A 26,839-nucleotide genomic window follows, 5' to 3' on the forward strand; every position below is an offset into this window, starting at 1 on the left:
TAACAATCCGCTTTTTATGTTCTGGTTAGATTTGTATTCTTCTTTTTAACCTTCCGGAAGTCATGCTAGTGCACTGAGTGTACGCTGCTCTGAAAATCTAGCGAAATCGTCTGAGCGCACCAGCGGCTGCTCGTTCAGTGGGCCATTTGCGCGACTTCCGGAGGGTTAATAATGATTGCGTTGTTGATACAAAATCATCCTGCACTTTTTCACAACTTTAAAATAGGGGCATAAATCAAGAAAATGTCGAATAATCACAAAAACAAATTATAGAAATCGGTTTTTGATAAGCTTACTTGTGATTTGAGACAAACAGTTTTTTAGTCTCTCATTTGCCTGCCATTTCCCACCAAATCGTCATTTCAGAAATTAAGTACCTTCTAAACTGCCGTTGAGATCGTATTCGTCCCATGTTCTATGAGATTCCCTCTATACATAAGACAATTATGCTTTGAACGGCAGTGAAAAGGTCAGTTGGAAATTCCATCTTGGAATATAATAAATACAAACAAATAAATAAATAAAGCGATTTTTAATGCAATCTGGCAATAGCAGCACGTTGTGAGATGAGTGAAGCTTCGCAGCAAAAGGGAGGCAAACTTCGGTTAAATACACTATTTGTTGATTTTAAATATTGTCGTATCCGCCCGTCTATTAGAGGAAGGTGATATTGAAACTGGAGCTTGCGAAAGTCATCTTCATACAGTTCTGTTATATACGGAAACCCATATCTAAAACGTTGAATTTTTAGGCGGAGTTGGGTGTTTCACCGTTTGGTAACGACATAGTACGCGAGTACCTTTCCAGATTTCATTTAAAATTACAATTTGCTTGCCATAACTAGAACCTGAAACTTGGTGACATCATAGTACATCACTAGGCATAAATTTTAGTGAGATAAAATTGAAGATGTAGTAAATGGGCCTGAGGGGAACGTTTTGGTCGTTTCTACCGCATAGCAGACTGACAGGGTAATGGTCATTACTATTATAATTTTAAACTTATTCAAATACTTGTAGATGGTTTGGAATCAGGAAGTCATCTACTTTTTTAAACCTGCTATAATGAATCGTATGAGATCTTGTTTCCGGACAACCGGTCCTGGAGGTGTGTCCCAGTTTTGAAATACTATTTGTAAATTTCAAAGAATCTTAGCAATATGGATGTCAAAATTCTTGGGTTTGCCACAGAGATTAACAATCGTCATGGGACTATCTGATAATTTGACCCCGGAGCGGTCTTCACAACTTTATTTAGTTGCTTAATAACTCTGTCTGTCAGTGAGCGGAGCAGACAAATGACTTCAGCTGCAGACAAAAAACAGTATGCAAGCTGTGCGTTACCTAATGCCGCTATGGACTAGCACTTAACGCGAGTGGAATTGAGTTTACAAGTAACCAATAAGCATTATAACGTAGCCTAATATCTGCTTTAGATCCACATATAAAGCTGTCCTAAAAAGCCGTGAAGCCATAAATACTTATTTAATGCCGATATTATGCCAGAAAAGTCTAAATATAGTGCTATTACTGTGCAGAGATTGACAGCTCGTTTCTGCAGTACTAATGCTATTATATAACAAAAGCGTACAAATGTCAAATTTGAAAGCCTTATATTGGCACTACTAATGCTATTAAAAAGCTTCAGTTGGTTGTCATTGTCCGCCATGGTTTTAAAACCATTTCTTATGCTTCCTTTTGGTATGATGAGCAAAAAGGAAAAATTTTAAAATAAAATATTCTGTTCAAAACCGTAATTGACTCTGTTCTAATGCATTGTAATGAATATCCTTAATGGGTTTTCGTTCTCAGATGATATGAATGTTTACGAAAATTACCTTTAGTAAGTCTCGAACTGAGGTACCTTGCCTCGTCCTTCACGGTAAGTGCGCTGCGTTTGCTTCCTGGACTATATTGCATATGTTCGATTGAAATGAAATATGCCGAATATAATCTTCAAGAAGAGTTGCATAACAAATAAACCCACAGCATTACAATAGCATTATATCAGCTTTTTATATGCTCTATAATGGCATTAAATGCACTTGTAAAGCTTACATGCTTTAAAGATCCTTGAAGCATGTACGCGTTATATCAGCTTTATATACGCATAAAGAGCAAGCTATAATGCTATATGTCGGCTGTGCGGTTATGCATTATTGATGCTAATAAAGAGCTATAAATAAAGATGGTAACTCGATGGCTAGTACTTGAATGAACTTGAATAAAACAAGTTTACACCGTTGAGAATTAGTTGATTACAAACCCCAAAATAGACCTTTCTCGTCCGACCTAACCCCCTTTTTTCTTATTTTTATTCAAAAGACTACACATTTTTAAGAACATTGCCGTTGAAATGAGACTATTTGGAGCTATCGTGATTTTTTAATGATTTTTTTAAATTTGAAAAATGCAAGAATGTTGAGTATTTTTTTCACCTTTGCAAGAATGGTGGGACTGAAAATGTGTGTTTGGGCAACACTGTTTTGAATATTTTTGCTTGAGTTCCTGGCAACGCGGCAAATGAAGTGGTGAGTCGCGGTACAAAGTTCATTGGTTATGTAAACAAACTAAAGTGAACCTCTCGGTAGAGAACATTGCATGATAATGTTTAACCGCACTTTTTTGGCAGTTCAGAGAGATTGTTTACATGGTCTTGGAATTTTTGTTGATTCGATCATAGTATGAGAAACTTGGTTTGGTTCGCTGCCAAATATTAACACTTTCCAAACAAGGTCGCTCAGCTGTTATTTTTTATTTGATGTAGGCATCATACATTGTTCCGTTAAATTTAACATTTTTACTTTTCTTGTACATGATTTATCGTAGAAGTAAGGAATTTCTAGCCAAACATTTGAAAAAGGCCCACTGCCAAATGCAAACAAATCGAATTTTCATGTTCTCTATTAAAATCCTGGGACAAAACCTGTGGATATATGTTTTCTTTTTCTTTTTTTCTGCTCATTTGATCTCTTGTCTTGCATAGCCACTCTTTCTTCCTCACATATTTTAAATGGACTGGCTACATTTGACAGTTCCCCCTGACTGCATTTGACGGTTCCCTTTGGCTGCATTTGACAGCTCCTCCTGGCTGCAATTGACATTAGGTTTTTTCGTATCCACACGTCACGTCCCAGTTAAAAACTATCTATCTGGCCATGTGCATAAACGTAACGCAACAATGGATTATGAAGAATTTTGATAATGATTTTATAACAAATTATAAAAGGACCCGGCTGATATAAAAGTCCTAACTAGCAATACGCTTATTATAAAATGATTATACAGGATTATTGTAACTGATTCCAAAAGGATTATAAAGGCAGTGAAATACGTACTCAATGAATTAAGGGGAGTGTCTGATGTAAACAATATGCGCAATCAAACTAAATAAAACAGTATTAAATTTTTAAATAGAATTATAATGAATTCGACCAAAACTTCTTTTGCCTTTTTCTTAAGGTTTACGTTTGGCAGTTAGACCCAGCCCCCCTGGCAACCCTATACCATCACATGGAGTTTGACAGCGACCGACATATATGGGGCGTTATAGCTATAAAGCCCCAAACAAAGAATTATGTTCGGCACTATGCTCGATATTCAAGCATTCCACACGACGTTTTGCATCTTGTGGGATGATTTAATATCATATTATTCAGAAAATCGACATTTTGTAACTAAATACAGCTTCTAATCATTCGGTTCAAAATCAATGTTTTGCCTTTCATGGCAGTGATGCGGCTGTACAGAGACGTCGTCCTTGACAGGGGGCTGGTTAGACCCTTTTCAAATGTTTCAAATGTTTGGGTAGAATTTAGATTATTTTATCGTTGTTGCGATCAATTTCATTTGGTTTGTTTTGTTCATAATGTTAGTCGCAGAGCATTTTGGTGATCTATGGCAATTGATGACCTTTACACCCCATACTAGGTCCGCTCCTGTTGCAGCTGTTTCGCCCCGTCCGGCACCGAGTCAACTGATGGTCCAGCCTGCGCCGCACTCGTCTGTCGCTATGCCAATGGCAGGGACTTGGATTAAAGGCTAAAAGGTCAGCTACGGCTGGTGGTGTTGCTGCAATCGGTTTGCCTTCGGCCACGTTGGACATTCGGCTAACGGGAATATTCAGCGATTCCGATTCGAAGGAAGCTGTGCCAGTTGCAGACTGCTTCGGTTCAGCAATACGCTCCGGTATCGGACGAAGCTAACACTCCGGCAGGACGAAGGTTTCAATGAGGGGCTCAGGCATAAGTAGCAGAGTCCTTGCACTTACTGCTTGTCGAGTGAACAATTCCGACGAAACCACTGCCACTCTCGCCAAGTTTGATCACCGTCATAAGTGCGACGTCAGCGGTATAGTGCCAGGAATAGTCAAGCAGAGTGCCAGGACTGACTTGCCGAGAGCTACAAGATTAAATAGCAGAGCGTTTTTAAAGTGACCGTAGTATAACGTAGAGGCTTTAGGCAGATGATTTATTCAGCAGAATAAGATAGCAAAATTATCCAAAACATAAGAGCTGGCTGCCGAAGTGAATCCACACACATCATCACCTACAGAGGCAAGCAATGTTGGAACGCAGCGAAATTCCTCACAATGAATTGACCTTGTTAGCTGAAATTCCAGGAAATACAATTTTCATAGCATAATTTAATCGACCGAAATTGTAGTCCTCAGCCGAGAAAGAGACTGATAGGGTAGCAGCAGCTAGGAATTTTCTTTTGAAAGCTAGCAGTGGTTTCGCGTATCCTGCTCTAAGTAGAGAGCGTTAAGACAGATCTCCGAAGCATGTCAAGTGCTATGAGATGAGAAAAAACGTCGCATCTATGACCAGTACGACAAGGACGGTCTGCTGACCAACGGTTCCGTCCGGTACCACCATAACACACGGCACCGGCGACACATATATTCACAACATACTAATTACTTATCCTTCCGAAAAAGTAAATAAATTGACTATGAAATTTATCATTCGCTGCCTAGTTATTTCGTGCCAATTTGAACAAGACAGCAGATAGCTTTATTGCGGTGCCAAAATGATGGCAACTCGGGATATAATATAAATTTACATATAATTTCTCCTCCCTGATATTCTATCAGAACGTATAATGCTCTGCATTATTATCATTCCAATCAAATCCTTCTTACTCCTTATCGTCAGTGCCGAGCGCTATTTTGCATTTGCCGGCTATATCAACGACAATGCGATAATCGACGAAACTTTTGCTGTAATGGAACTTGAACACGAATAATAAATTAGGGTTACCAACGGTCCTTATTTTAAAGGACATGTCCTTACTTTCGAGGTTTTTGGAAAGCGTCCTTATTTTACTTCAAATATCCTTATTTTTAGTCTCAAACCTTGGCATATACAGAGTGATTCAACATGATGGTTTTACCAAGCCATGTCATTTTATTGTAGTTTAGTATTGTTTGCCACCACAGTATGCTCACGATTTTCAAATTATTCAACTATATTTCGAAAACCAGCGATCTGTGAGAAATGTGTTTCGTGCACTCCGTCCATAATATGGTCGATATAATCGGCCAACTGATTCCACTATTCACCATACAATAAAAGAGTGAAAGTTGCAGTTCTCGTTATTGGATGGTTAGCTAACAAATCGACCACATCCAGCACGCATTGAAGAAAACATTGACATTCCCATTGGAAACCAACTTTACTCGACTAATTAGCCAGATACCACTTGAAATACTCGAATCCATCAACAAAAATTGGACCAATCGAAAGGATTACCTCAAGCGCCAACATGGTCAACGTTTAAAAGAAATTGTTTTCAAACAATAAATGGCAAAAAATGTTCTTTCGATTGACAAATAAACATTTCGCGATTAACTCCATTTTTAAAATTTTTGCGAGATCAAAAAAACGTCATGATGGATCACCCTGTATTAAATTATTCAGATCAGCTTTATTCCAAGAGAATCAATTTCAATTGTCAATTTCAAATACTTCCAGCGATTGTTTTTGTTAATGCATACTCTCGGCGACTCATCACAACCAAAAGTTCTTTTACTCAGAAGTAACCAAAATTTGTTGGATAACTCGATATAGCCAAAGATGTTACCTTCGTTCAATATTGGCACTACACCATTCCAATTTGTCTCGATCAAGATTCAACGTCCCAGTTCAACTGCTAGAACATAAGCCAGAATCCCGACTTTTTCAGAATTCTGGCTCAAGTGACAACTGATTCAGGCTCCAATTCCGAATAGATTTGGCAGGGATGTCCTTGATTTGCTCTCAGTCCATTTGGTAACCCTAATAAATGATTATTCCACTCGAAAGCAATAACCTTGTCGTCCTCATGTTTGCTGCTATCATTGAGTTCTTGTCGCCCGGTCTCACGACCACTTCTGCAGCTTCCTGGTTGAAAACAATCCCATTTGATTTTGCCGTCTTTGTTTATTATTTTCCACCAGCTAGTGATGTAGTGTTTGTGTCATGTGCCGTGTACGTACATGAGCCGTAGAAAAGTCTATACGCTGGTAGGCATTCTGACCAATGTAAACGTTCTTCGATATGGGCATTGAACAATCAAAATCATTTCAACATCGACCGAATTCGTTACCTATAAAGTTCAGGTAAACTTCACCACCTAAAAATGAATAATCAATCTGATCATCTTGTTAGGAGTTACCCACGAGCAAACAAAAAAATGTGTACAAATGTGATAAGGATCCATCATCCAGAAAGCAATCGTTTTATAGCCCAATGCTTGATCTTGCGATTCAGCATATGCCACCGGGTTTTACATCCAGCGCCGATTGGTCAATGTATGAACCAGGTTACCATTGTTCCAATCCTCATCCCTCTTGAGCTGATATTCTTTCAAAGAGCATCGAAAGTATTCAAGTAATGTAAATTTTAATAGTCCGTGCAAACAAGTCTTAGGTAAACAAGCACACCGAAACTGTCAGAAAAGTGAGGTTATACATTTTCATACAATGCTCTATATTTTTGACAGGTATATGAATGAATCATTTCAGCATCAGTGATGCCAGGTCTATTTAAACAATAGCCTGCAGTAAAAATATAAAAGTCTGCAGATTGCTACAAAAATCTTCAATAAATGCGACGTAGAAATGTAGTATGTATATAATTTAAATGATCAAAAATGTTGAAGGCTGGTGTATAAATTGGCTGGCATAGGCTTTGTTCTGCTAAATATTTGTAATCTGCAAAAGATCTGCAGTGAAAATGCAAAATCTGCAGATTTACTAATATATATGCAGATCTGGCATCCTTTTAGTATTCCCCACAGAAAATTCACCCAAATGGTGTAAAAATATGGGGAAACAAGGCAAGATAGGTATTCAGAATATGGGGTTAAATGAGCAGCTTGCACTATTTTTGATTTTTTCAATAGTTAGAGGTACCAAATCATCGCGGCAATAGGCAGTAACGAAATGGGGATAAAAAAGGAAGCATCCTATCATATAAAATTTTTTGACGAGAAAGGTCTATTGGTCACATAAACAAAAAATAAGCTGCTGCAAAACAAGAGATCAGCTACAATGCAATATACTGTTATACGGTCATGAAGACTTATTTCAAGAATCGGCAATTTTTTTAAAGAATTTATTGCTTTATTATTTTTGAAAATGCAACTATATTATCAACAATATGTTCGATTTAATAGGCATAATTACTCTACCACTCTGTATCTCTAACATTATTGACCCATCTTTTTCGTCTACAATTTGTAAACATAAAAAAATACACACGGTTCGGCCAAGCTAATGCATTGAGCCGTGTCAAAGTAAACGGCCTGTGCACACCAAGCGTACTTATATGTATTTACCTTACAGAGTCAGAAGAATCACAACAAGGCCGTCGATAAATCAATTTGGCATCCGTATTAAATATTATATATGAGTCAGTCCACGTCAGATTTACAACCAAATTTTTTTTGCGATCTTTAGCTGAAAATTGTTCGCACTAAGTTTTGTTTTTGATGAATACGATTCTTTTTTTCAATTTATGAGTTTGTAAAATTTCGAATTTTATTGAATTGAACATTTTTCAATCACTGATAACTCAGAAACTATTCAATTTGTATGTATGTATGTTGGTAGCCACCATCCTAGCTCGAGTCTTGCTCTGCATGCGGCTCCACTTAACAGTACGCTCAAATTTCGTTACAATTCTGCATTCAGCATACCACTGTATGAAAGGCCAAAAGCGGGGTAGCGGACCCGTAGGCAATTACACCTACTCAGTATCCGCTGGAAGATTCTTCTACTCAAAAAATATTCAATTTTTATAAAAAATATTAAATAATAAAAGTTGCCTTTTTGCATAAGCTCACCGAAATTGTTTTTGCAATGCATATTTGTTTTTGCTATGTAACTTATGTATTCTGTAAATACTAGAAGCAATTTTTTTTTAAGTTGAGCCAAAAACATTTTGTTATTATTTTGAAGTAGAATACTTCTAACGTTTCAATATGGGGTCCCGTTTCAAAAATTTCAGTTGAGAAATTTTCCCAGGTTTGAAATGCGAGTATCTTCCGTTCTACTGGACGAAATCGCAATATTTTTGCACTATCTGATCGGAAATTTGTGCACGTATTTCGTATTAAATTTCGGAATTACTGCGACTACTATAAATAAACCAAAACAAGGATTTTCAGAAAATCCTTCGGAAACAGCGAGGAAAATGCGCAATTTGCCAGCATATCCCACGCAGAGCCGTCAAAAAGGAGCATGTAAGCGTTTCATTACATACGGGAATGTTATATATACAGGTCACACGAGCTTGTTTTGTATCAGTGGGTGCTCGCTTACCACACGAGCAACATGCTCGTCCGGACGGTACAATGAGCGGTATCATGTTTGCGTTCCCGTACCAAGCGTCATCGCAAGGTTCTTCGTGATAAAATCCAGGGAATCACCAAATTCGGCGTCTGGCTCGTCGTGGTGGTGTAAAATGCATCTCCAATTTAATCTACGAATGCTGATGGTGTGCAGAAAAATGTCATCCGAGATGCCGTGACCTACACTGAACACGCCAAGCGCAAAACCGCAATGAATGTCGTCTATACTCTGAAGCGGCAGGGACGCACTTTGTATGGATTTGGAAGTTGAAAAGGTAGAACTCACTTGTATCATTATAAAAAAGGCCCTTTTCAGGGCCACCAAAACCATTTCATAGAATAAGTTTGCATTTTCTATTTCATGGACTGTTTCTCCTTGGAGAGCAATTTGGGTTAAACCCTAAATTATGATTTATTTCAGTACGTAAATTGCAAATATGGTCAGAAACAAACTGCAGTGAAGTGGAAAACATTTTTACTAGGCGCATTCAAAAAAGGTTCCAATTCTCAAACATTTTACCAAGGTGCCGTATTACATTACTCTCTTTACCCTGAGTGTTCGATAATCTCCGTAGTGGAAACACAATTTCAATTTTGTTCTTTATCAAAAATATGTGGTCGACCAACGAAGGGGGATGAGCTTCGAAGAACACATATTGAGGACAACACAAAAAGGACGAGCTTACATTGTGCTGTAGTCAGGTATAAAAACTCAGCATGCTGTTGCTCACGCTCAGTTCGTTTCCAGCATCAGCATGCAGCAGTTCGTTTGCAGCATCTCCCGCAAAATTCAAACCGCCGTCCGTTTGCTGCTGTCAGAAGAGTTGGCCAAGCACGCCGTCTTCGATGGCACCAAAACTGTTACCATATACACCAGCACCAAGTAAATTTCGAACACTGCCCAAAGAAAAGGCCCTTTTCAGGGCCATCAATTTATCGACAAAGAATGAAATTGAAGTTTTGTTATTACAAGCATCAGCTTGTCAAGAGCGTTGGATGGTAAGTGAGCCACTTGTGAACAATACCGTCGCTTTCACGAGAATGGCACAAAATCAAAAGTTATTTGTGATTTATAGACATTTTAGTGTAATGATTCGATTTACAAAAATCGAACGTTTTCTAACGTTTCGATATAGGTGCTCCGTTTCAAAATTTTCGGCCAGAATGCTGCCTGTTTTTTCAAACGTGAAAATCTGCTGTTGTATTGAATAAAAACCTTCGATTTTTGCGCTGATTGGAAATAGTTGTGACTAATTCTGTAGAATGTACAATTACTGAAATAACGGATTTTGTGAAAGCAGTGGTTGGTCCGTACAATTCGATTCCAAGCGAGCCAGACTAGTTTTCGTTGGAAGGTCCACCTCTGACAATAGAAGTAAACTATTTTATTTTGAATTCAACTACAACTTCCTTGAAAACAGCACAGCTAAAAACTTTTGGGAAAAACGCGCAAACCTAGATTTTCTACTATAATGGAAACTGCCTGTGCCCAGCCGCACTGCATCATCAAGATTGATAGTAATTCAAGCCGGGAGGAAAGAGGTTGTAAGGCAATGGAAAACAAAAATTTCATTTATGTCTTTCTGGAATATAATTGGCTGGTCCTGAAAAGAACTTGTTGGTTTGTGGTTTATATTGGGTCACAATTTAGGCCTGCTCGATTGCTGATAGCTGTGAATTTCTCGCAGGGCGACAGTTTCTGTTCAGTAGTGATGAGGCTTCCTAACGCCAACCGTGACTGGGGCACTTTTTCACGGCCTTCGTTGCTTACTGCTTGCGGGGAGGCTTTCCTCCGGTGGACTTACGAGCGGTATGTTTGGTACGGGCCATTTATCAACAAAGAATCGAATTGACATTTTGTTATTACAAGCATCCGAAAGTAGCTTGCCAAGAGCGTTCGATGGCAAGTGAGCTACTTGTGAACAATATAGTAGATTTCACGTAGAATGACACAAAATAAAAAGTTATCATTTGTGTGTTTGTTTACAGTTTCGTGTTTACTAGGCGCATTCAAAAACGGTTTCAATTCTCAAACATTTTACCAAAGTGCCGTATTACATTACTCTTTTTACCCTGAGTGTTCGATAACCTCCGTATTGGAAACACAATTTCAATTTTGTTCTTTATCAAAAATATGTGGTCGACCAACAAAGGGGTGGAGCTACGAAGAACACATATTGAGGACAACACAAAAAAGGACGAGCTTACATTGTGCTGTAGTCAGGTATAAAAACTCAGCATGCTGCTGTTCACGATCAGTTCGTTTGCAGCATCAGCATGCAGCAGTTTGTTTGCAGCATCTCCCGCAAAATTCAAACCGCAGTCCGTTTGCTGCTGTCAGAAGAGTTGGCCAAGCACGCCGTCTTCGATGGCACCAAGTAAATTTCGAACACTGCCCAAAGAAAAGGCCCTTTTCAGGGCCATCAATTTATCGACAAAGAATCGAATTGAAATTTTATTACAAGCATCAGAAAGTGGCTTGCCAAGAGCGTTGGATGGTAAGTGAGCCACTTGTGAACAATATCGTCGCTTTCAAGTCGAATGGCACAAAATAAAAAAGTTATTTGTGTGATTTGTAGACAGGTTAGTGTAATGATTCAATTTACAAAAATGTAGAATGTTCAATTACTGAAAATAACAGTTTTTGTGAAAGCAGTGGTTGGTCAATACAATTCGATTCCAAGCGAGCCAGACTAGTTTTCGTTGGAAGGTGCATCTCTGACAATAAAAATAAACTATTTTATTTTGAATTCAACTACAACTTCTTTGAAAACAACACAGCTAAAAACTTTTGGGAAAAACGCGCAAACCTAAATTTTCCACCATAATAAAAACTAGTGCCCCCGCCGCACAGCATCATCAAGATTGATAGTTATTCAAGCCGGGAGGAAAGGGAGAGGGAGGTTGTAAGGCAATGGAAAATTTCATTTATAATAATAATACTTTATAATTGGCTGGTTCTGAAAACAACTTGTTGGTTTGTGGTTTATTTTGGGTCACAATTTAGGCCCGCTCGATTTCTGATAGCTGTGAATTTTTCGCAGGGCGACTGTTTCTGTTCGGTAGCGATGAGGCTCTTAACGCCAACCGTGACTGGGGCACTTTTACACGACCTTCGTTGCCAACCAGCCCCCTGTCAAGGACGACGTCTCTGTACAGCCAGCATCACTGCCATGAAAGGCAAAACATTGATTTTTAACCGAATGATTAGAAGCTGTATTTAGTTACAAAATGTCGATTAAATTAAATTATTAAATCATCCCACAAGATGCAAAACGTCGTGTGGAATGCTTGAATATCGAGCATAGTACCGAACATAATTCTTTGTTTGGGGCTTTATAGCTATAACGCCCCATATATGTCGGTCGCTGTCAAACTCCATATGATGGTATAGGGTTGCCAGGGGGTTGTTGCCAACTGCTTGCGGGGAGCCTTTCCTCCGGTGGACTTACGAGCGGTTTGTTTGGTACAGGCCATGTAGCGAAAAATGCTGATCTGCTACTTCTCTGATGCTGGTAGTAGGACGACGGTCAAACGCTCGTTTGCGTGCCTTCATTCATAAAAGTTCAACAATATTTTCAAAGAATGTTGCAAATTGTCAACTTGATAATTCCAAAAATACTCCAAATAAACTATGAATGTGCTAAAGTCGACAAAATCGCATAGAAATTGCTTATTCCAGAGCAGAATTTACCGGTCTAAAGTGTATTCTACTTCACTCCGGTTATGTCTCTGACATTACCCACCCATCTTTTTTGAAATCATTTATAATTATATTGCGAAGATTCGGTAGAAATTTCGGAATGGATCTCCAAGTACTTCACGAGATAATACAATTATAACAGGTCTGTCACCGGTCGTTTAGTGTAAAATTGGCTTGTTTTCAGTTTATACTATAATATCTCGCATAGTATTCTGATATCCACTCCAGATTTTTTCACAAAAAATAATTAAACATGATTCTTAATATTTAAAATCGACCCAACTTTAAAAAAATCAATTTGTTTATAATAATTGCAGATTTCATAAGTTATATAACAAAAAATATTTGTTATGTTTTTTTTTCGGTAAGCTCATGCAAAAACAACTTTTTGTAAATAATTTTTTTCCATGCATCAAAAACTTTCCGAGTTATCAGTGATTTAAAAATGTTCCATTTTATAAACTTCAAAAGTTAAAAATCTAATAACTTGAAAAAAGTATCATATTCAGCCAAAACAAAAAATACGTGTCAATTATTTTTAGCTAAAGAATGCAAGAAAAAAAAATCGAAGGAATTCAAATTTTGGTTGTAAATCTGACGGGGAATGACCCATACAACCATTGTTGTGAGAAGTTGTAATTATGAGATGGATCAAATATTGTTATTCTCCCTAGTATAAAATGTGTTGAGGGGAGTAAGTGAGCCAATACTTTCCAGTCGCATTTATAAAAAAAATATTAACACCAGGTCAAAATTTTTCCCTAATTTGATTACAAATTCCCTGAAAATCCAGGTCAAATAGAATTCCCTGAAATTCCCTGATTTTTCAGGTTTTTTCCAGGAATCGCCACCCTGTCTATATTCACGCGTAAAAAGCTCGCACGAAGCAATTGTATTGGCTTGTTTGAGACTACCAACGACAATGCGTATTTTATCTTTATTAACTTTGACGATCTCTTTTACATCCGAGAATAGTGAAGTCAAATCTTTCGAAATTTGAATGATATTTAGCGCCTTTACTTTACGCCTTTTAAATACAATCCATGGTCCCGTTGACGACTCTGGGTAAATTTTAGTTCTAATCGGGTTTACATTTTCAGTAGAAGGCTTAGGTGGAGGGTCTGTTACACGTTCTCCCATCTCGTCATCCATTTTACTGCCCATAAACGCATAAGAGTCCCATGTGGATTTTTGTCGAAAATGAGTTATCCGTTGGATTGTATTCTGTATCACCACTAAATCACACTGCACAAATAAGATTACCGGGTTTGTTCAGAAAATATAAAAAAATACCAAAACATGGTTGTCCCATCCATTTGGCTCAATGGATGGGACAATCTTGAACAGCGTTTTTCTCGGCTTGCTGTTTTTCAACATGGGACTCTTATGCTGTTATGGGCAGTTTACCTAGCAAGAAAAACTATCACAAAAATGAATGAAAAATATACCTGTTATCTGCTATCTCTTAGGTGACGAAGACACCGGTAGAACACACCTCATGCAACACAACTCGGTGCCCGTTGTTTGACAATGTGACACTTGCTGTCCTTCTTCGTCGCGTTGCTTCTTCAGTAGAGAAATAGGCCTACCTGCAACACTTCAAAACTCTCTCCGGTTAAGCTGCTCGTCGGTATCACCACCACAAGCGCGCTCTCTCCGTTTCCACCACCGTGGTAGACAAATGTGGCTACCTGTGGCTTGCTGCGAAAATCCCACTGTCGATGCGGCACTTTTCGGTGCCACTTGTTTTCCTTACTCGTCGTACTGCTTCTGCGGTAGACAAATAGAGCAAATGGGTCCACCTGTGACGCTTCCCCTCTCGTCGATTAGAACTGCCCGATGACACCAATACAATATACCTCCTCTGTGTGTACAGGCACGATCACTGTCGATTTCTGCCACCGCGGTAGGCAAATTCGTCTACCCGCGGTTTGCTTTCAAAACACCACTTGTCGAGGATGCCGCTGACCACGGCTCCGACGTATCAACTATCGACTCACACCCAACAAACTGGTCTCTCTCTCTCCCACAAAAACGCATACAGCGTCTCGCACACCGTCGCTCTCTCGAGAACAAAACCCTCCACCTGGAGGCACAACCGTCTCAGCCGGTTGCAAAAACTGTTATGAGATTGAGTTAATAGTCGATAATGTTTAGTGCATCTGATTATTAGAAAACATTCGTTTTGCTGGGGGAGGATGTTGCGGCAGAGCGCAATTTCTAGTCGTCCCCTCGCCACTCCTTTATACTTTTCTGCATTTGAAATTGAATCTGTGATATTGCAATAATAAAAACAGTTCAGTCTAAGCCAGCCAACGCCGGCGGCGGTCGCTTGATCGTAGTTCATTGTTTCCTTTCCACTTCTATCACAGTTCGTCTTTGTATTACTTTTCCGTATACGTTGGAGTTTTGTGCGTCGAAAGTTGGATGGCAGGAAATGGGTCCTACCGCTGAGAACGAACAAACACTTTCGCCCTTTTGACGAATTAATATTGAATTGATGTTGAAAGACAAATTCGGTTGCCAAACACTTAGAAACGATAGAATTATTTTAGCCAAGGTCACCTTTCTGAACAAAAATAGATATTGTAGGTATTTTCTTGTTTCCGTTCAACTAGACAGTCTGTTTGTTTTCATCATACATTTTCGGAAATTGTTATAGAAAATAACTAACTCAATGGGTTATTTTCCAAAAATGTAATGAGAATTTACATTTGTTAGTAAGGACAATAAGTGTTGTGTCCTGTCTCACGTCGCGTTTTTGTGAGTGTAATGAGAATTTCAAGAAGAATTCTTACGAGATTGATTTTGTGTTCCTAATAAGGACCTTTATTGTAAATATTTTCTACAGTTCGCTGTCAATGGGACTTCTTCACACGTCTAGTGACGGAGGCAATTTTGAGAGCGCATTTGTTGGTTGCTGTTAGTGGGAGTGTTCCTTCTAAGAACTAACGAAGCGGGTCACCAGCGACAAAATGATTGTGACCTCTACGATGATCAAATGCAAACCGAAAACATTTTCCTATAGAGTCAATTGGTTTTATCTGTCTCAGATGTCACAACACCACAGTGGTTCGTCGTCAAATAGGAACCTGTTACACAATTGTGAATATTTCCAAACAGATTGCGCAAAAATCTTTTTGTTCCGTTCAGTACAGCGGCAATTATTGGCCGTTTGTTGTATGAGAATCATACACTATACGTACACTACTGCCTACAGTCGCGTCAGTCCCATGCAGATAGGGAATCCAATAGAACATGGGACTGACTTGCGATTATGAGCAGACTACTCGTCGACCATCAAGCATCGAATGATAGGGTAAAAACTAAATTCGGTACATGTATATAACTTTTCCTTGTTTGATTAACATCTTAAATGCTCTGTATTGACGGCTGCCCGGAATAACTACCTCGTGTATGCAAAAAATTTTGAAATTCAATTCAGCTGATTTTCAATATAATACCTACTTATATTGTATATAACAATTCCATATCAGCATTAGAATAGGGCTAATAAGATTTGTAAACAAACTTTTGTTTTGCTAATTTCTCTTAATTTGTTATATTTTCAACCCAGAAGACATTTGAAATTGATTCTACCAAGGGTAAAGATTTTGATTCATGTGTATCTTTCATGAAATTCGACTCGACAGCGGAGTAATGAGCGAAATAAGTTTGTTTATAAAAATCTCCTTAGCCCGTTTGAAGAATTGATATTGAATTATTAGTAATCATATTCAAATCAGATGTTTCGAAATCGATAGGTGTAAAAATCAATCCGAAGTTATAACCGGGTAAACCTTACATAGTTTCATTACATAAGAGATTTTTCAAAATTTAGAATGACTCACAGCCCCAGATAGTGGAGTAAGACATTTCGAATGTCAAAATTGTGAAATGTCTTACCCACTTTGGTATTCCAAAACTTGACTACTTACAAAAAGTAATTTGCAATAATTTGGTCTTCCGGTATAAAACATGCTATGGAATGGTCGTCCTGTTTCATTGAATTCGGCGGCTTTTCGCTGCGGAATGACCTCCTCCGGGGGTTTCATCATAGGTTTAGCATTTTTATCATACAATCCTGACGGAAAGAGATACTGTATTGATCTCTGCAGATACAAAAATATAAGAATTGCGTTTGCCAGATCGCTTTATCTAAAACATACGTCTATGTCGTCCTGACTGAATGCTTCCGGATCTTCGCCCATCATATTTGCGAGATGACGTTTTCCTATTTTAAATTCCATGTTTTGTATGCTCATGAACTCGTTGTGTGCCTTTGCACGCTCCAGGTACGCCTTCATGGCCTTACTAACTTTGTCTTTTTTCATTATTGGATCGACATCTACTGTAACCGATGAAATGCTCGTATAACGCTGGAAAACATATGCTTAGTGGAACTAAACTTATGAAACCTAAAAATTTTAAATTGAATGCACTTACCGATTGAGTCCATCTTAATTCTGTTCTAAACAAACTAGCAGCAAATCGGAAAGCATAAAGTTTGACCCGTATTTGCATAGAATTGAACATGATTTGTTATTTTTTATTTAATTAAACTAAAATTTTAAATTCTTATTCATTTGTTTCAAGAGAATCGAGACAAAGAGAATAGGGAAAGAGACGAAGAGTGAAAATCAGTCAAAACGGCAACACTCCCTTTATGATGATTTCAACACTAGAATTTTGGCAACCGCTTCCACAGGCAGCACTTTAAATGACTTCTATTATATTTTGAAAACAAACCGTATGTCGATCGTTGGATTTGTTTATCAAACGATGCGCATTTCGAGATAAAGAGATGAAATATTTCTAATGCTTGTTTTTACTCATACATATACTCTAGAATGCACCTCACAATCACGATTGAATCAAATGCTGACGAAAATTGAAATTTCTTTTTTAATAGATGTACAATACTTATTTCCTCCAACTCAGGCATGAGTAATGTTTATTTACATTGCACGATTGGTCTGCTCAATAAGGTATTTTTGGCTTCACACTATTCGTCTCTTTCCCTATTCTCTTTGAATCGAGATAAAACCTACACGGTTAAATAAAACAACCTGCAGAAAAGTTCTTTTAACTTACTTTTGAGTTGTGCGTCGCCTTCGCACTTATTAGTGTTGTCAAAAACAAAACGAGAGGTTCGACTCAGTCGAGGTCTTCCGTGGAGGAAGGTACTTTTGAGTTGTTTGGGGTGAACTCAAAATTAGGTAAATTCAACTTAAATTTGAGTATAAAAACCTATCAATGAGTTGTAATTTTTGCCGTGGTTAAATGGAAACTACCTTCAACACGGTTTACCTAATTTTAAGTTCCCCCACGATACCACGAGATTGAGTCAAAGGAACTCAATTTTAGGTAGTTTTTTGTTTCCGTGTAGCACAAGACGAGACAACCCATGTTTGTAGTGATGTTTGTAGGAACTATATATGGATCGTAAGAAGCAACACAAAAAAAATAACTGACAAGTGGAAACATAATGGAAAATTGCAGGATGACGTAATTTAAAAAAAATGCTCGAAAAATGACATTTCAGTGAACTTGTTTACATGATGTTAGTACAAGCTCTCTGAACTGTCAGAAAAGTGAGGTTAAACATTTTCATGCAATGTTCTATTCGCAGCATAAAACACAGTATGGAAATAAGAACTGTCCAAATTTAGCACAATGAGATGTGAGGTGATACTCCGTGATAGGGTGTTCATTTTAAAGGTAGACTCAAAACATGAGTTACAATAAAATGCTATAATCGATATGTAATTTTATCGATAATATCGATATTACCGTTAAATTAATTATATTAGGCTACGTTAATATATATTGATATAGGTCAAATACATTAATTGATGAGTGTGACCCACAATAACATGATAAATATATTAAGCATTGATTACAAATAACTGATAATTAGTTTTCTTTTGCACTAATGAACAAATGTGATACTAGCAATACCGTAATAGACCGTAAATATTATTGTTTAGTAAAACCGGATATACGGTTGAAAATTTGTTACGGTGAATATGCTATCCAAGACACAATCCATGAAACGCATAAAAAACAGAGTAATGAATGAAACGCCAGTAGAACGCTAGGAACAAGGGAAACGCGAATTCGAGCCGGAAGAGAGCATGAGTAATTTGCGTCAAGCGAGCTTCATGCTAAAAAAAAGACCATTCTGTAAACGAGTGTTGTGGAAACAAGTCGTCAATTTCGATAGCGAAATTTTGCGGCTTTGAAAACAAAGAACCGGTTACAAGGTGGAATACGACATGGCGCAGTCGGTAGGTGAGTATACTTCGATTTTATGGATGATTAATCGTAGGCAAAAAAAATAATATAAAATGCAGAAAGAATGGTGTTCCGATAAAAAAAAATGGAGTAGAGCGAGTGGGCTACTGCTCCAGTTTATGAAACGAAATCACAATTGAAAACATTATTGGCAGAACGAGTGGGTTCTTGCATAGTCGAAACAAAATGAAATGGAAGAAAGCGAGTGGGCTATTGCTAAAAAAAGCGCTATAGAAAGATCGAAAATGTGGAAATTGAGTGGAGCGAGTGGGCTACTACTCTAGTTTGTAAATCAAATGGTAATTGATACCATTATAAGCAGAATGAACATGTTTGGCCAGTTTGATACAAAATGAAACGGATGAGAGCGAGTAGTTAAAAAAAAAGAGAGAAAGGAAAATGGCGCTTTAGAAAGTGTCCAAAAGAAAATAAAGCAGTGCGAAGGGGGCTACTGTTTCGTCATCGTAACTGGTAGAAATACATGCTGAACGCATGGTTTTTCCATGTTTGAGGTAAAATAAAACGGAAAAGAGCGAGGGGGTAATCAAAAACGAAAAAGAAAATGGCGCTGGACATGTAGGTTACTGTCCCATTTTGTGAACATTGGGGTTGTAATTTATAGAAATATAAACAGCATGAATGCGTAAATACATAATGGTAAACAGAGTAAAACGAATGGGTTTCCACTTTAGAAAATGTTGTTGAGCGAATATTTTGATAATTAATTAGCACTTAAAAAAAACAAGAAACAGCTTCCAACTTCCTGCATGCAAGATTGGTAATCATTTTTTTTCTTAAATTTAGATAAATTGGCTCGCACACGCGAACAGAAAAAGAGAGTTAAAGATTTGGCACGAGAGTTAGCTGATGAAAGGTCGAAGAACGCAGCTTTGATGGAGGCTCTGGAACGCAGCCTTAAAGAGAACGAAGAACTCCAATACGATATTGCAAAACAGAATGATATCAGACCAGAAGCCTCGGGGGATCCCGAGATTGAGTTCAACGCTGAAAATAGATTGAGCAGCACTAGGCGCGTAACGGGTCCCAACTTTGAGGAGTCCAAATTCTTATCATCGATGAATCAGCTCTCCGTTGCTTCTATTGTTGTCCCGGAATGTAAAGCAACGGACGGTGATGGGATCCACCGTCCTACTTATGAGCAGTGGAAGGATCTGCTAATCGATTCCCTTAAGTTAGCCGGAATAGAGGATGAGATGACAAAGTTTACGGTATTTAAAGTAAAGGCCGGGTCCGGACTGCTCGAGATATATAGAAACACGAAGTCGAATGCCGACTCACCAGATCCAAACAAGGCACCATTTTCAAACGCGTTACATCGTCTTCAAAGTTATTTCGGTTCTGGTTCTGACGTGATGCTAATGCGACGCAAGTTGGCGATGATGATTCAGAAATCCGATGAAACTGACCTCAGTTTTCTCACACGTGTCGGTTCGTCTGCCCGTCTATGTGAATTCACTGAAGATAAAGAGTTTGAGCAAATCGTTGCTACCGTAGCTGAACACGCAAGGCATCGGGATGTCCGCACCACAGCCCTTAAAATGCTCAGTCGGAAGGGTACATTCATTGACTTGGTTGATAAAGTGCGCGAACTTGAGACTATCAGAATAAATGAAGAATATGTCATGCGAAAACACGGAAGTGCGGAACAAGCTCTCATTGCCCCAGTTCAATCGTTCTCCAACTGGGATGCCTCTCGTCAGCAAAGATACCCAGCAAATTTTGGGTCCCGTGGGGGCGTATACCAGCGTGGAAGTTACCGTGGAGGTGCTACCAGAGCAAGAGAGATATACAGAGGTGGAAATTTTCAAAACCAAATGAACAGAGGGCGATTTCAATTCAGGATGAACAGAGGTGTAGGTTCCCAATCTAGTCCATCATCGGATAGAAACTGTTGGCGTTGTGGTGGAGTTTATCACTCACCAAATGACTGTAACGTCAAAGAAAAAGTATGCAACAAATGTGGACAGGTTGGCCATATTCAAAGAGTGTGTTTCGGTTCATTCAAACGTGCAGGAGAACATACTTTAGATATACCACCAAACAAGATTGCCGCGATCGAGATCCAAGGAAAGTCCGATGATGAATCGAAAGTGGAAACCCCGGTAAGTGAGAATACGGGAGATTAAAAGATATCGATTGATTACATAAACGCGAGGAAATGACTTACTTTAATAACTCAAAACGAATGTATACCACTTCAAAACCAATATTTTGTAAGAACCAGATATTCTACTAGTTAGTTAGTATGACTGGTTTAGAAAAGGAAAGAGCACGTGAGATTACAATGAGTTTTTTTTATTGAATAGTTTCAGGACAGGTTCTAGTAATCATTTTGTTAAAATTATCCTTATTTGAATTGCTCCAACAATAAATTGGCAATGAACTTAGAAATATCATCATTTGAATTCCCTCAACAATAAATTGGCAATGAACTCAATATAACTTATACTATTAACTGAAAAGATTATATAGCTTAATATAAACATGTACATTAAAACAGGAAATAAAAGCTGATTTGCAAGCCATCGCTAGTACTGCTCAGTCGTTTATGGTTGCAGACTTGATCGCTGATCGGAACAATAAAGATGATCGAGCAGACCCCGAAAGTAATATACTTTATAATTCTAATAATGCTGCATGTGTAAATATTGTAAGTATAGCGTAATGCTCCATATGAGCAAGCTATTAATTATGTATTTTACAATAATATATAGGTTGATCATGCATTCGCGAACCCAACTCATAAGAATAAGCGTGTGCCGCAAGAACTTTGCGACGGGGTGATCATGGCTGTAGTAGCCGGGCTGAGATGTCCCTTCTTAATAGACTCCGGCGCCCAGGTAAATACGTTTACGCTGGTGACATTTGAGCAGATTATTTCAGATGCAAGGCATAGAGACGAGATTTTCAACATAAGTTACGATACTGATCGTTCACTCAAAGCGTATGCCACATCTGGAGAAATCGAGGTGGTGGCTACTTTTCATGCGTATCTATACATTTCTGACGACAGACCTACATTATTGGAAAAGTTCTACGTCGTCAAAGAGATCCGTGCTCTTTTGAGTAGATCTACAGCATGTCGCTATAGTGTATTGATGCTGGGGTTAAAAGTTCCAGTTCATACATATGTTGAGGACTCTACTGAAAGTGAACGCCTACGCCATGCTGGAGAGATCGCATCGATATCTGCTAGCGAAACTTTTCCAAAATTCAACATTCCAGCTGTAAAAATTTATTACGACAAAACGAAGCCACCTTGCCGAAATGTGTTCTTGAATATTCCGTTGGCAATAAAGCCATTAGTAGAGGAACGTCTAAAAAGTCTAGTCACAGCAAACATAATTGAGCCAGTAACTGGTGGAATGGATACATCCTTTTGCTCATCGATGTTGGTGGTACCTAAAGGAAAGGATGATTTCAGATTAGTTACTGACTTAAGAGGACCCAACCAATATATTTTTCGCACTCCCTTTGCTATGCCTACGTTGGAGAAAATTCTCGCTAAACTAGAAGGAGCAACCTGGTTTTCAACAATAGATCTGTCGAACGCCTTTTTTCATATTGAATTGCATGAGGAGTCAAGGCATTTGACCAATTTTTTCACAGAAGTTGGGATGTTCCGTTATGTACGGTTGCCATTTGGACTGTGCAACGCTCCTGATCTGTTCCAGGAAACACTTCAGCGAAAAGTACTTGGAGAATGCGAAGGGTGTGTGAACTATTTGGACGATATTCTTATATTTGGCCGAACCAAAGAAGAACATGATAAACATTTGACTGAAGTACGCTCTAGGTTGGCAAATCACAACGTAAAACTAAACGAGAGTAAGTGTGTCTTTGGCAGTCAAGAGGTGAAATTCATTGGTTTCACCCTAACTCCTCGAGGATGGCAAATTGAAGAGGCTAAGATTGCTGCAATCAAAGAATTCAGAAGGCCCATGAATTGTGCAGAAGTTAAGAGTTTTTTGGGCCTAATTACGTATGTCGATAAGTTCATCGTTCACCGAGCAACAAAAACCGAATGTATGCGTGCGCTGGCTAACTCAGACCATTTTTATTGGACTAATAAGGAGGAGGCAGAGTTTGAATACCTGAAGGGAAAAGCTCTGAGCTCCATCAAAACTTTGGGATATTACAATACGAAACACCGCATTGAACTGTTTGTGGATGCATCACCATGCGGGCTTGGAGCAGTCCTTATTCAATTTGATGAAGCAGATAATCCTAGGATTATAGCATGTGCATCGAAGGTCCTCACCCAGTCTGAACAGCGATACCCTCAGACTCAAAGAGAAGCTTTAGCTGTCGTATGGGGAGTCGAAAGATTTAGTTACTACTTGTTGGCAAAGACTTTTATCATATGGACGGATGCTGAGGCGAACCAGTTCATTTTTAATACAAACCATCGGTTGGGGAAAAGGGCCGTTTCTCGCGCTGAAGGCTGGGCGCTACGATTACAGCCTTACGATTTCACCATGAAACGCGTACCAGAAGATAAAAATGTAGCCGATGTACTATCGCGTCTCGTATCTGAGACGCAAGCATCTGAAGCTTTTGATGGAGATAATAAGCATTTTCTTTATACTTTAGATGCGGAACGAATGGAAATAACATGGTCACAAATCGAAGTCATGTCTGAACAAGACATCGAACTTCAATCGGTTCGAGAAGCGTTGTCGTCCCAGCAATGGCCCAAAGAACTCCGACCATACGAGGCACAGAGGAAGTACTTATTTTGTATGGGACCCTTAATATTCAAAAACGAGCGTGTAATCTTACCGAACAAACTCCGTTCAAAAGCTATCACATCTGCTCATGGTGGTCATGTAGGCGAAATGGCAACAAAACGAATAATGCGTCAATATTTTTGGTGGCCTAAGATGACCCACGAGATAACACGATTCATCAAGGACTGCGAGGTATGCACACTATTGTCCAGGCGGAACCCTCCATTACCATTGAAACCTAGAGAATTGCCTGACGGTCCGTGGGAAATCTTGCAAATCGATTTCCTTACGGTTCCCCAGTTCGGAACTGGGGAATTTTTGGTTGTAATCGATACTTTTTCACGATATCTAGCGATCGTGGAAATGAAAGCGATTGACGCTGTAAGTACCAATTCTGCCCTTTGTGAGGTGTTTCAGACATGGGGGTTGCCGATAGTAATCCAAAGCGATAACGGACCTCCCTTTCAAAGTTCGGCATTCAACACTTTCTGGAATGAAAAGGGAGTATCAATACGTAAAGCAATACCTCTCAGCCCCCAGTCAAACGGTGCGGTTGAGAGACAAAATCAAGGCATTATCAAGACGTTATCTTGTTCAAAACTCGAGGGAAAGAATTGGCGAAAGGAACTCCAAGATTATGTCCATCGACATAACACACTTGTACCACATTCGAGACTCGGAGTGACTCCGTTCGAGTTGATGACAGGTTGGAAGTATCGGGGAATATTTCCAGGTCTATGGAACAGTTCTGATGGCAACTACATGGATGTAGAGGACGTTCGCGAACGAGACGCGGAGTACAAACTATCCAGCAAAAAGTATGCCGATTCTGTGCGTGGTGCTAAGGAGTCCAATATAATTGTCGGAGACGTAGTCTTGCTGGCACAGCAAAAAAAAAGCAAAACCGATCCTACTTTTTCCTCGGAGCGATACAGAGTGATTGCCAGGAACGGAGCCAAAGTTGTTGTTATGAGTACAACAGGTGTCCAGTACGCGAGAAACGTGCAAGAAATTAAAATTGCTCCACCAACACAAACGGACAGCCGTGACGAAAACCAGATTCACGATTCGGCAATATCGACGAATGCGCAAAACAATGCTTCGCTTACGGAACAAAATCTAAAGTTGCATCAACAAGAAGCATCATGCTCATCGGAGCACCTTTCTTCATCCACCGAAGCTCCGTATCTCTCTACATATTCATCCAATATCATATCTACCGGGGAATCTCGATCGCTTCGTAATAGGGGTGCGATTAAACGACCTATGCGATTTGAAGATTTCGTATACCATGTTTTCCACTAAATTCACACTGGAAATGGCTTTTTTCTCCCAAACTTCGGAAATGTCATGGAAACTATACATGTGAGCGCTGTACCACAAATAAAATGCTCTGTAATATTTAACATTCCTTGAGTAATGAAGAGATTATTTATCAGCGATGTTTAAAGTTCACTAAAAGAAATAAAAGATTTTTATTAAATAATTTGTTGTTTATACCTTTTTTCTGGTTAACCAAGAGTAGAGATGAGATCGGATGTAGGAACTATATATGGGTCGTAAGAAGCAACACAAAAAAAATAACTGACAAGTGGAAACATAATGGAAAATTGCAGGATGACGTAATTTAAAAAAAATGCTCGAAAAATGACATTTCAGTGAACTTGTTTACATGATGTTAGTACAAGCTCTCTGAACTGTCAGAAAAGTGAGGTTAAACATTTTCATGCAATGTTCTATTCGCAGCATAAAACACAGTATGGAAATAAGAACTGTCCAAATTTAGCACAATGAGATGTGAGGTGATACTCCGTGATAGGGTGTTCATTTTAAAGGTAGACTCAAAACATGAGTTACAATAAAATGCTATAATCGATATGTAATTTTATCGATAATATCGATATTACCGTTAAATTAATTATATTAGGCTACGTTAATATATATTGATATAGGTCAAATACATTAATTGATGAGTGTGACCCACAATAACATGATAAATATATTAAGCATTGATTACAAATAACTGATAATTAGTTTTCTTTTGCACTAATGAACAAATGTGATACTAGCAATACCGTAATAGACCGTAAATATTATTGTTTAGTAAAACCGGATATACGGTTGAAAATTTGTTACGGTGAATATGCTATCCAAGACACAATCCATGAAACGCATAAAAAACAGAGTAATGAATGAAACGCCAGTAGAACGCTAGGAACAAGGGAAACGCGAATTCGAGCCGGAAGAGAGCATGAGTAATTTGCGTCAAGCGAGCTTCATGCTAAAAAAAAGACCATTCTGTAAACGAGTGTTGTGGAAACAAGTCGTCAATTTCGATAGCGAAATTTTGCGGCTTTGAAAACAAAGAACCGGCGGTTACAAGGTGGAATACGACAATGTTATGCAGCAAAGTTAGTGTGATGCAGCTTGGCCACACAGCTGCGGCCAAGTTTCCGCTGGAGAACGTGTTTGTAAATCATCCGTCGGAAGTGCAATCAAATCTGTGATCCACTCGTTCGTCTGGTTTACTCAAACATGGGTTATGGCTAGTTTAAAGCCGACTAAGCGGCAGTGAAGATGGATAACGCACATAAATGCAATGTAATGTTGCTACGGATGTAGTACTTTGATATTTTGTATAAATGATATGCTTAGGCACAATCACAGTGCGTTTTTGTGGATACCAAGTTACTGCAGATCAAATCGATACCGCTCAGTCGGCTTACCCGGTACCTGTTCAAACCATTCGCAATTTGATTCGGAATCCTGAATGAATTCAATATGGAATCCAGTTGAAAGGCAACAACCGATTCCGAAACCTACTGAGTCAGAATAGGTTATTGCATTTGAGCTAAGTCGAAATCCTTATTGAATTCATTCAAGATACCGAACCGGTTTCGGAATCGGTTTGACTGAGTATATTTGAATAAACCGAAGGCGTTAGTACCCTATAAGAACGGTTGGTTTCAAAATCGTCCAATAAAAGACGTTCGTTGGACCAATTTGTACAACGTCCAAATAACAGTTCAACAAACGTCCATCGTTGGACCCGTGTTGAACGGGTTTGCAACAATTTTTTGGACGTCTTAGTGGGTATAAAGGGGCGCAAAGAGTGTGCAGAGAGTGAAGCCAAAAAAGTCTACTTATCGAGCACAATTGCTACAAAGACGGATTCCAATTGTGCACGATAGGTAGTCTTTTTTGTCTTCACTCTTTGCGCAATTGTTCTCTATAAACTGTGGAGTAAACCGGAC

At 38.7% G+C, this 26,839-nt stretch overlaps 3 protein-coding genes across 4 annotated transcripts in view; 2 read left to right on the plus strand and 1 right to left on the minus strand.

The window, feature by feature from the left end:
• Nucleotides 1-17,316, minus strand: part of LOC131693433 (small ribosomal subunit protein uS9m) — a 429,361-nt gene extending 412,045 nt beyond the window's left edge. Inside the window, exons 1-3 of one of the 2 annotated variants that reach the window (XM_058981237.1) lie at nt 16,984-17,316; nt 16,707-16,916; nt 16,476-16,649 (exon numbers count right to left, since the gene is read on the minus strand). In XM_058981237.1, the coding sequence (XP_058837220.1) occupies nt 16,476-16,649; nt 16,707-16,916; nt 16,984-17,073 (474 nt within the window). In that variant the 5' untranslated portion in view covers nt 17,074-17,316. Of the gene's footprint in view, nt 1-16,475; nt 16,650-16,706; nt 16,931-16,983 lie in introns of both variants that reach the window. The other variant, XM_058981238.1, reaches the window with a different exon arrangement.
• A 2,590-nt stretch (nt 17,317-19,906) lies between these two features.
• On the plus strand, nt 19,907-21,004 carry LOC131693380 (uncharacterized). Its single transcript, XM_058981148.1, has one exon. The coding sequence runs from the start codon at nt 19,911-19,913 to the stop codon at nt 20,979-20,981; it is 1,071 nt and encodes a 356-aa protein (XP_058837131.1). The 5' UTR covers nt 19,907-19,910; the 3' UTR covers nt 20,982-21,004.
• Nucleotides 21,005-23,738: 2,734 nt separating this feature from the next.
• Nucleotides 23,739-24,890, plus strand: LOC131687544 (uncharacterized). The gene has a single exon (XM_058971635.1). The coding sequence runs from the start codon at nt 23,739-23,741 to the stop codon at nt 24,888-24,890; it is 1,152 nt and encodes a 383-aa protein (XP_058827618.1).
• The last annotated feature ends 1,949 nt before the right edge of the window (nt 24,891-26,839 follow it).

The sequence above is a fragment of the Topomyia yanbarensis genome, chromosome 3, assembly GCF_030247195.1.
Source record: "Topomyia yanbarensis strain Yona2022 chromosome 3, ASM3024719v1, whole genome shotgun sequence".
Taxonomy (NCBI): Eukaryota; Metazoa; Arthropoda; class Insecta; order Diptera; family Culicidae; genus Topomyia; species Topomyia yanbarensis.

Coding starts and splice junctions, on each gene's coding strand:
- LOC131687544 (XM_058971635.1), top strand. CDS start 23,739: ATGACCCACGAGATAACACGATTCATCAAGGACTGCGAGGTATGCACA.
- LOC131693380 (XM_058981148.1), top strand. CDS start 19,911: ATGAATCAGCTCTCCGTTGCTTCTATTGTTGTCCCGGAATGTAAAGCA.